Source organism: Neolamprologus brichardi, chromosome 19 (genome assembly GCF_056152115.1).
Source record: "Neolamprologus brichardi isolate AB-2024 chromosome 19, ASM5615211v1, whole genome shotgun sequence".
In the NCBI taxonomy this organism is placed as follows: domain Eukaryota; kingdom Metazoa; phylum Chordata; class Actinopteri; order Cichliformes; family Cichlidae; genus Neolamprologus; species Neolamprologus brichardi.
Window position 1 is genome coordinate 13415330 of NC_142122.1, and position 11465 is coordinate 13426794.

An 11465-nucleotide genomic window follows, 5' to 3' on the forward strand; every position below is an offset into this window, starting at 1 on the left:
GAGAAATTTCAGCCTCATGTTTAGATCCAAATTACGAAAGTAATGGGAGATTTAAGGTCAGATTGTAGTTTTTATTAACTCCTTTTTGTTTCTATTACATATACTTTACAATGACGTTTTTACCTTTATGATTTTGTTTTGAGGGCCTTTTCAAAATAATCAGATTGATGTCGAACGTCTTAATTAAAGCCAATACAATTCACCATTGTAACAAATTCACTCAGTGCTCTAATTTATGCAAATACACAAAGGATGCATCATTTGATATTACTGAATGTGTTACTGGAAGCAATTCATATTTTTATTTATTTTTTTCTATATATAATATGAAAGCAATAAATATTACCAGTAAATAAACTTTACTTTTTAGAGTTTTTACTATTTTTCAACAAAACAAAACAAACAAACAAAAAAAACCTTATACAATCTAATGTACATTATGAAAAGTTGTACAGCTTTTTTATGTTTAAAATAAGGATTTATTTTTATTTATTTATTTTTAATATGTAGATATAAATATATATTTTGTCAAAATATATGATATAGTCAAAGAAAAAAAGTGAGACAAACATACACCTCATAAAAGTTATAAATAAGGGTCCAAGTGAACATTTTTGGGAGTAAAGACCTTCCGATTTGTTAGCGCCCGTGTTGCTTTTTTCAGTGCCGCAGTCCAAGCCCACACTTTAGTACGTCTGTGCGCTAGCGGCAGCCGCAGCCCTCCACTACCATTTCCTGGTAGTTTTTAAGGACCACCTTGTCATGTTCATCTAGGTAGAGCATGGAGATCGCGCTGAGCTCTGTTGGCACACAGCAAGCCTTGGGAATATTGTTGTTCACAGAGTTCACCAGTGTCTGAACAATGGCGTGGTTGGTTGAATTCAGATGATCTGCCAGAGGAAAGGGGCATTCCCCATGGCAGTAATAGGCCTGGTAACCAGGAGGCGCCACTATCCAGTCATTCCAGCCTACATCGCTGAAGTCCACGTACAGCGCATGGCGCCGGCAGTTGCGGTTGCGTTTACGGCCCCGCTGTCTCGGGCTGCGCTTGGTCCGGCGAGTCAGCGGATGACCCTTTCCGTCGTGACCAAAGGTTACCAGGAGGGGGCGTAGCTGCTCCCAGTCTTCACCGGGTTCTTGGTGCAGCGAGCGGCTTATGCGAACGTGTCGGCCCTGGTGGTGTGGAGTCTGGTTGAGGTGCAGAACCTCCACAGCCAGCCCGTAATTGGGAAGTCGTTCACGAGTCCAGCGCAGCACGGCGGGGCTGACGTCAAAGCTCTCCCAGCGCGACGCGTTGTGGCGCACGAGCCGCGTATCCAGTAGCTGTGTGATAAGCTGCCCGGGTCGGGGGGCTTTGAGCACCTCGTACACGTTTATTCGGTGAAGTGCCTGGTCGTCTGAGATGGCATCAGCAATGGCCTCATCAATCTGATGACGGTAGAGCCTCAGTTCTGCGGAAGACAGAAGCTCGTCCACTGGGATGCTGCTGAGGTTAAACATAAAACGAATGGGCATGGGTCCTCCGTCATCCAGCTCATGTAGCTGCTCCATGTGCTCTGAAATACAGCAAGAAAAAAAATATTTACTGCAAGCTTAACTAAGAAACTCAATAATTTTGAGACTATATAAAATAGACTTATACATCCCGAGCAAGGACAAAAATAGCAAGGGTATGAAATATGTGCAATATCCTGATTCAAAATTGCACAAGTTTACAGTCATTTCCTCAGTTAAACAGCAGAATGTTTACTCTTATATGTTATCAAAAGTCACTACATGTTTGACTACCAAGATTTACATTTTATACTTTTTCTGTAATATTTATATCAGTATCAGTGAGTTCTAGCATAATCCTGTTATTACCAGTTGCCAGTGACATGATGAAATGAATGTTACTAGGTTTTGTCTAAATTTGAAGCTAGGGTAGGCAGCAATTTTCCAGCATCTTTCTGCAAAGTAACCACAATAAGCAGACAGAATGCGGTTTTTCTTCAGACAAATACAGGTTCTTCAACAAAATGCGAAGTTGTAAAGTTAAAGAGTGAGGCACCTTGACAGCTCTTTGAAATGTGGCACCAAAGTGTCACTTTAGGGTGCAAAGATTTCCGAGTTTGGTTCCCACCACATCAGTCTTTCAATGTTTTTGGTGATTTTGTTTGGTGGATTTTTGTTGTTTAGTGTCACTACTAAACCTACGAGGAATCCCTGAGAGTCAAAGGATGTGATAGCAGAGTTTGGCGAGTCACTGGATCTTTCTGACCTGCTCAGGTAAGGTAACGTTGTATGAAGACAGCAGTGATAACAGTGGTAGTATGTCGGAGATGAATGGGTTAGAAAAGGCTTTCACGTTTAACAAAAGGGTTTGACGTGTCAGTTAAATATTATTAAGCGGAAAGTGCTGTGCTTATCTGTTGGGAACACACTTAGGATGGAGAGTAAGACCTGTAGGATAGCAGTGCATTGTAGTTTTTTGTCTTTGCTTTTTCAGGTTTATGCCGACTGCAGTTTAAATGACTGATCAATATTAGTATGTCTTAAGCATCTTATGTGTTTTTCTTTTAATGGCACTCTGTGCAGCAAACTCAGAGAAAGTTAAACATGAAGAACTCTGGTGAATATCTTTGTGGCCGCCATAGCTCAGGTGGTAAGGTAAGATTGTCCACTAACCACAGGGTTGAACGGTTTGTTCTGATCCCAGCCTGTTGCTGGATGCGTGTGCAGAAGGGCTGCAGCAACTTTCAGCAATTACAATGCAATTTCTCCAGGTATTGTTTATCCTGGATTTATCTAACCAAATAACATGCTCCCAAAATCATCACTGCGATATGCACCAAGTTCAGTCTTGCAGATCTGTGCTGGGGAGCCAGCAAGGTTGTTGTTTTGTTCTTTTTTTTTTGTTTTTTACTGGTATGCATCATTTCTCTGGACAAGTCTGATGCTAGATTGTGCAAGGAGCTCTCTGTCCCTGGTGTCATTGTAGGAGGAGGGTACTGTGGCTCTAGCGGTGGTTTATAGCCCCTAATTACGAACGTTTAGGTGTGTTTGTGAAGTCTCACAATCAAATTTTTTCAATTCTTCTGGCAATTCTTTTTTCATATAGAGGCTCAAATCACAAGTATACTCATTTTTTGTTTCGTTTATCAGTGATCACAGGTGTGTATTGAACTTCAGCTGTATTATTTAGGATTTTTTGGAATTATTTTGACTCATCACATCAGGGGTGCACTCAGTTTTTTTTTTTTTGGTATACTGTGCAAGCATTGTAAGCTTTCTTAAAAATTATTAGATATAAAATCATTTCTTTGTATAAAGATATCATTTTGTACACTGGAAATATGTTTACTTTGAAAGGCCTCCAGGGTATTCAAGAATATAAATGTATATCGTCCGTGTTTTCTTATCTATCTTTAAGGATTATCCTGCCCTTCTTTCAATGCCTTTCTCTGAGCACTTTGCTGAAACATGCATTACAAGGAGGGTGGTGATTAACGTACCACAGCTACAGTATAAACACAGTGGAGGCTCCCTATTCCACGCACAGTCTGCAGATTTCTGGCAAGATCATCATTGTTGGGGAAAGGAATGTTGTGTCTACTATTTTCCTGCTCAATCCACCCCTGTTATTTCACACCCAGGCCCTAATCTTACCCAGGTGGTTCTCATTATTAAAACCTGCTGTGTTTTTGATTAGCTCTGCAGTTTATTCACTTAAGACATTTATCATTTTCATCACGAATAATCATTAAGGAGTCAGACAGTACAGGAGAATCTCATTTATCTGAAGCCAGTGGGAAAGGAGATGTTGCGAGAAGACGCGGTGCGTATTCAAATCCTCAACCAAATCAGATTTGAAGTGGGCACTAACACACTTCGTAACTTATGTAAAACAAAGAGATGCCATCAATTAGACCCAGTCAATAAACGTGCCGTCTGAATTCAAGGTTAGAGGTTACACAGTTTAACTTGCCTATAAACATGTCTCTTCACATAATCATCCATCTGCTGCAGGCTGCAGTGCCTCCCTATGTTTTGGACAGATCATTTAACTGAGTCATACCATCACACAATGGCGCTGCCATGAAAGCGAGAACTGCCACTCTTAAGGCTTCAGAGCATATTATTAACATAGTTTAGTAAATCAGAAGACGGGTAAATGCTTGTAGAGGAGTAGAAACCGATGCACAAGCACACATGTGCGCGTGTTCACATTGCATCACATGCAGAAGTTCCTTTACTAGCGGTGGTGCGCTTCTTTTCTTGCTAGCCTTGCTACGCTACCGTTTGAGTTCATGTGGCCGTGCGCTACCTTAGCAACACGTCTGGCAAGGTTGACTCATCCCTCCTTCCTCACTCCCCTCTCTATCCATAAATTTTTCCCAGTTTTCTCAGTTATCCATGCTACAATTGAATTCCTTGCTGACTAACGGTGATACATCATTTTTGTTCTTTTCCAAAGACATTATCTTTTAACTCAGCTTACGTTTCACATATCACTCAAACTGGACTTTCTCCAAGCCCAGAGAAACCTCTGCATTTGATGCTAAAACGGATCAGTCACAATAAACAGAAACCCTTCTAATGTTCCACTGTCTATCACACCAGCTTTTTGAGGCCATTTTTCCATCTCGCCAAAGAGCTGCGAGCATCTGCTCTCAGCACCCACATTGTTGGCAGTAGGGGCTTTATTTAGAAGTCTGCAGAGTAGCATTAAAGATAATTGTACGTTGAAGAAGGTCCTTCTAAAAGAGCCCTCCATATAAACTGGAGACATGAGAGAGGAGCACACTACAATTCCCGTCCAAGAACGGGCTTTTTAAAGCCGTGTTCTCCTGGGTGGGGTGAGAAGTGTAAGTCAGTAATATGGAGGTATGCTTTTACTTCAGCTGCTAACCAAACACACAGAGCTTTGTCAAATTAGGCTCTTGAGAGCTTGTCTAGCAGATTTTTTTTTTTTGCCCCTCTGTAGACAGTGTTTGGTGACCACATCCTTAGATTCCTTGGTTATGGTGAGATGGGTGGAGCACTCTTGCAATCATGTTTCAAGGGATGTCGGAAATGTGCTTTTTTTAAAACCCCGAATACTAAGCAAACCTCACCCATGCCAGCGCACTGCATTACCACCAAAACTATTGGAATGCTTGGCAACAGCGACCTTGCTGTAAGAGTGGTGTAATGTTTTGTGTGCTGACACTTGTATTTATCATCTCTCCTCCTACTAATGACATTCCTTCTTTCAGTTTTGTGCTCCTAAAAATTGTTTTTCTGGAGTTCATGTGATGCGAAAACCCCCTATTTTTTTGCTTACCTTCATGGTGGAAGCCCCTCACAGTGTTGGCCCGACTGGCTGACCTCTCTGGGTACTCAAAAGCAATGTCGTGCACTCCGGCCTCCTCAGCCTCACCCGACTGTAGCCGATAAAGGTCCAGTAGGTAGCGGGGCACAGTGGCTGAACGACTGGGCCGCGGCCGCCTTTTGAGGCCGAACATATGCAGCAGCGTGGCCTCAAAGTCCCGCAACAGTTCATGGCTTTGAGCGGCCGAACGACCCTGTAGGCCAGGTACTTTCTTTTTTCCTTCTTCAGGTATCAGACTAGCATGGTTGCTCTCTCCCAGCAGGACTTGGCATATTAAAATGACCATCAGCATTCGATTACCAGGAATCATGATGTCTCTGGTGAGAGCAGCAGATGGAACAGGAAGATAAATGATTAAGAAAGGGCTAAATAGAGCAGATATAAAGGCAGCTATAAGATTTGTCTTACTCTCCATCCAAAACACCATTATTTTCTCTTGTATAAATGTTCCCACTAAAGGCAGACTAATTAGTTTCAATAGTCCAGTCGGCCTTGTTTACAGTAAAGTAGTCTCCGATCAGATAGACCATTTAGAGTTTATCTTTATCCTCCAAAGGTAAACAGCTAGCTCAAGAACCCATCTTTTTTTTTTTTGAAAGGAATCTCAGGGCCATTCCTCCCCACTATCTCCCTTCCTCCTTGTCTCCTCCACTATAATTAGACAAATAAAAGAGGCAGCCCTGGGGTCTAAGCAAATTCTTAACTTGATAGAAAGTCTTGGTCTTACACATTCTGCTCAAACAAACCATGGCCCAAACCTGGGACTTTGTGCCACACACTTATAAGAAAAAGCTTTTCCTCAGGCACATGCCTCGCCCAACACCCCTTAGGGACCTTCAGTCCAAGTCTGGATAGACGCCACATAAATGAGTGAGTCAGCGGACAGAGAAAAGGGAGATGCAAGATGTAGCGGCGTGTCACATGCCGCTAATTGAAATGGCATGGCCCACTTACTTACCGACAGAAAATAAAGCATGGGGAAACAGTCCATGTTTGTTGGGAGCAGGCAATGGACCCGTTCTTCTAGGAAATGTCAGGTGGCGTTGGGTGGCTGCAGGAGAACTTTGAAGTGACCCTGTTCCTAAAAGATGAAGGCAGAAAACACAGAAATATTGTGAACTGACACTTGCAAACACTTGAGGTTGTTACATGGCATTTCTTCAAAGAGTACCACAGGAGCTTCTGTGTCAGCTTGTCTATGTGTGTGTTTATTGGTGAGAGAGAGACCCAGTGTCTCTTTAAGGCTTATCATTTTGGCTGGTGGGTAAGCTAGCTATTTGCTGTAAGTGGAATGTAAGTAGGCATGTGCTACAACACAGACAGCAGATACCTATTGCTTGACACCCACCTTGGTAAGAAAATACAACTTATTCAACACTTACATCTATTTCAGAGACACCCATTTGAAAAGCAGCTTCCTACTTTACATTAATGACAAGCTAAAAATCTGATTAGCGCCAGGTTCAACAGAAAAACGTCAGAACCCACAGAGCACAAAACAAGTCTGATCACAATTAGCAAACTCTTTATTCAAGATAAGAGGGCTGTTGGATTACTAAAACTGAAAACCCACTCAGCCTTTACCCCTCCAAGCGACTGAGTTGACCTATTTTAGACAAGGAACTAAACAGATTCTTCTTAGAAGACCTTCTCTTCCATTTTAGAGCTCACATGGGTTGTGACGCTGATGGCAGGACTTTTTCTACTTTGATAACACTGTACATACAGTAGTACATTCACCACTGATGTATGCATTATGTACTGAGCAGAATGTGCTTCTAGAAGACTAATTAAAAAAATATATATGACACTTCCACACACAAAAAAGAACCACTTTCCAAAAAGGAAAAGTCAGAGCTTTAACAGGCAGGTTTAACAAGAACAATATGGATCAAATGATTCAGTTTGTACACCTCATTTGAAGTGTTAAGTGCTGCTGAATCGCACTAACAAGGTTACTGAATTTTAAGTGACCACAACAACAGCATCATGGAACAAACACTCCAAAGTGACACAAGGCTTCGGTCATCATTTGGATCTTGTTCCACTGGAGCACAACCAAGAATTACTGCACAGTGAGGATGCATATTAGCTCACACTCTATCTGCGTGTGTGTGCGTGTGTCACATACAGTTTGTGTTTTTCAGCTTGCTAGCATGCCTGGCTTCATATCTATGTGATTAACTTGCCTCCTGCATGCCTCACTATACATGCAATCTAGGATCTATTTCCCTAACGGTATTAGACTTTGACCTCCGGTTGACCCTCCTTTTCTCGGTCATGACACTAGATCCACTGTGCAAGAAGAGAGGGTGACATGCAGTGTGCGCGCGCACGACTGCAAAACGCAGCGCATGCATTGACGTGCGCGTCCGCATAAGTGTGTGCCACCATTTGCATGTTCGTGAGAACTGCAGCAAAAAGAGTGAGGAGGATTCAGAACATGATCAGCTCTATTACCCATGGGGTGAGGGGATAAATGTGTGTGTGTGAGAGAGTCTGTGTGTGTACATCTCTGACAACAAACGTTCATTGTACAGAGAGGGCCTCTCCCATGATTACAGGGATTCATAGCACTCAAAAACACTGACCATACAGAACATCTTGTAACTGTAACCAGCCACTGACAAAGCTGCAGGCTAAAACAGACAGACACTCAAAATGGTGTGATGATGATGAAAGAAGATGTAAGGCAGACAGGGAGTAACTCTCAGCTCTGTGTCTCTCAAGCCAGTGTGCTCGTGTTTACTGGCCTGTTTTCACCAAGAGTGATAAGAAATAGTTTTACACCAAATTCTTAAAAAACAACAACAGTAGCAACAAAATCGCCCCCCCCCCCCACCCCCCATACCTCTGCACTCATCACAAACGTGCAGTCATTTATTGCCCTCTTAATTAAACAAACGAAAACAACATGAGATTATAAAACAAAGCTGGACACAGAAAAGCTTTCCACTAAGTGACAGAAATACATTTTGCAGCAACCGTTGCAGACCAGGCTGCAATTAGGCTGCAGCAGTCAAACTGCCCTTGGCTTTGCTTGATCCCCCTTGGCCTCTCTCATTCGTTCTCTCTCTCTCTCTCTGTCTCTCTCTGACCAGAGATAATGTGATCAGACTATGCACATGGCTCTTTAGATGTGTTTCCTGAGGAATTTGACAGTGATGGTGGGAGGGAGGATGGGAATGAGGGAGGGAGAGAGGGAGGCGAGCAACAGGTCACTGTGGAACAGTGATTTTATCATTTTAGTCACAGGGATTCTACTTATTGATCAGTGGTAATGTCTATGCTTGATTCCGGTTGCTGCCTGTATAATTAGAAGACATTTATGTCTTTGAATGGTAGTCCCAAAATAATGTCCTGCTCTTGGAATGAGCAATAGTTAAAGAAAACACACACACACAACCCCAAATGTCACACTTTCTTTTTTTTCTTGTCTTTTTTTTTGCTTTATAGTAACCAAATTAACAAAGCTAAATAATAATATTTAACCAGTCAGCCTAACAAAATTATATATTTTATGTGCAGGTTGGGATATTTTTTTAATTTCTCAAGCTCAAAATTACAACATACAACGATGTTTCTCTGGCATTATAAACGAAAGGCAAAAAGTCTGAGGGAAAAGATGAGGTGTGTGGGATTTTTTGATGTATCCTGTCGGGTTTTTTTCCTTTTATTGAAAAATAAAGGGGGAAATGTCAATGGCACGTTTTTTCATTTAATTTTTTTTTTAAAAAGTGTGTTGTTAATTGTGCGTTAATAACGGAAAACCCAGAACAATCAGACGGAGGCTGACAAGGAAAATGACCGAAAAAAATTAAAGCCATCACCAGAAGTGACATGTGACTTCTTTATATATAATATGTGTGTGTGTGTGTGTGTGTGTGTGTAAAAGTAATTCTAAAATTAATTTATTTGGCCATTCTGCTCCTCTGCAGTTCACGAGATGAATTTGAGTTGCAAACTTAACTGAATGCCAAGGAGACCGGGCGTCCGCAGGCCGCAATTTTCCCTGCTGCAGTTTTACCGGATTAAATGACAGGATTTATCTTTACAACGACTTGTTACAAACAGGTGAAAAACACGTGAGTGGACTACAAACCGGACTCACATCTGCAAGACTCTGCAGCTGTAATGTATTAGCATTTCATGTTTTCGCAAGCATTATGTCATTACTGGACATCAGCTCAGTCAACTGGCGCAGTTACGCGTCAATTATTGTTCAAAACCCGTGTGGTAAAATGAAATGAACTTCATCTTTTGCGAAACCCCCCCAACTTATTGTCATTATCGCTCATCTCTGATCTGTCAACCTCCATCGTTCATACGAGCCTTGGATGACAAGAAGCAGTTACAGATGTTTAATCAGTGTTAAACTGAATTATAAAATGCATACACGTGCGCAACGCTGACGATTTCAATGAAAGACATAAAAAAAAAAACAGCAAAATCTGACGCTGTGTTTGGACATGACCTCATCTTGATTTGTCATCGGCTCAAGTCTCGGGCACAATAGGCTTTAACCTGTTACTTGTTTGCCCATGATCACAGCGCCAATCGTTCCAAAATGCACTTTTATATCGGTTTTTGAATGAGTTCCGCACGCTGTGAGGTTTTTTTTATGCCCATTTATTCTCGCGCATTTATCCGGGAACGGTGTTTAAACTCTCTGCGGAGTCGTTTAAATGCGCACAAAGGAGAGACCCAAACTTAAAGTAACAACACTTCAGCGAGAGCCTCTCTTGCTCAAAGATGTGTGTGTGTCTGTATGTTGTTGCTGTTGTTTTTTTAAAGTTTCGCTGTTGACTCTTTGATGTGTGTAGTCTAAATGTGTCGTTTGAGCGCTTACCATCAGTAGAGGTACAGGTATCCTCGAATGAAGTGAATATGAAAGGGAAGGTGTAAGGCAGTCCAGGCGTAACGCCGAAAAAATGCCGAAATGTGCCTTAAAGGAGAAATTATGCGCCTTTTTGGCTCATTAATCCTTTAGCGACACCTCAGAACGGACAAGAGGAGTGAAGGCCGGCGCTCGGGCTCTGCAGCGGGGCTTCTTATTCGTCTCCAGTGCGGCTCACTAGGGCGATCGGCGCGCAGGACGGCAGGCTTTCAAATGATCCAGCATCTATGGCCCCTTGCAGTTTTTATGTGTCCGCCCAATTTACCCTCTCTGCCTCCTCCTTCCTCCTTCCTCCACGACCCCCACCTCCCTCATCTGTCTCAAACACCTTGGATAACCCCCCCTTCTCTCCCCCCCCTCCTCCACTTTAAATAAAGACAACTCACTGCGCTTTTTTCCCCTTTTCACTATGTGAAACTTTGCATTTTGACTTTAAATAACGCCCAGCGGGTCAAATGCCCGGTAAGTCTCCATATGCAACATGTTAGTGACCCTACCTAAAATAAATAAATAAATAAACGCCTTGCGTACCTGCAGATGTAAACAACTGGTCTACCGAAGTAAACTTTAAAAATGCCATGCATATTTGATTATTTAAAAAAAAATATATACACGTGGCCACGTGCGTACATTTTTATTGGTTTAAGGCTTTTTCTTTAATCCTTCATCAAAATTTATGAAATGTATTCAAAGTGATTGGCTTCCCCGATATAAGCGATGTGTTCCCACTAATGTACAACTTTACAAAATAGCTTTTCTGCCTTTTGCACTTTGCAACTTATTGTTATCGTCATTTGAAATCATTCCACGATCGCATGCCGTGGATCCATGTTTCGATAGTGCTTTTGATGAGGGGTTCCACCTAACTTCATGAATGCTCTTTAAACTTAGTAGAGGGTTCATATAACATATAGACATTTTATATGACCGGTATCACCGTGATATGTACTTATGTAACATACAGGTTAAAGCGGGCCCGTTTCAATCACTGCCTAACCCCACAGTGGGCCATCTGTCTGAATAATTTTAAAATGACTGTCATTTTAGAACTACGGATGTGGAACGGTGATAAAGAAAATGATATTAATAAAGCAGATAATCACAATTAATACCACGTACTAAAAAAAGATGTAAATTCAGCCATCATGTTCTTTTCAATCGTGTTTTTTTTTTAAAAGTATGACTGAAATTATTCCTTGAATGATTCCGTTTGGC

General features: G+C 41.8%; 1 protein-coding gene across 1 annotated transcript; it reads right to left on the bottom strand.

Annotated features, from left to right (window-relative positions):
* Positions 1-328: 328 nt before the first annotated feature.
* bmp4 (bone morphogenetic protein 4) lies at positions 329-10342 on the bottom strand. Its single transcript, XM_006798429.3, has 4 exons — positions 10203-10342; positions 6312-6434; positions 5306-5670; positions 329-1556 (listed from the first exon to the last, which is right to left on the bottom strand). The coding sequence occupies exons 3-4, from the start codon at positions 5661-5663 to the stop codon at positions 703-705; spliced, it is 1212 nt and encodes a 403-aa protein (XP_006798492.1). The 5' UTR covers positions 5664-5670; positions 6312-6434; positions 10203-10342; the 3' UTR covers positions 329-702.
* Between the last annotated feature and the right edge of the window lie 1123 nt (positions 10343-11465).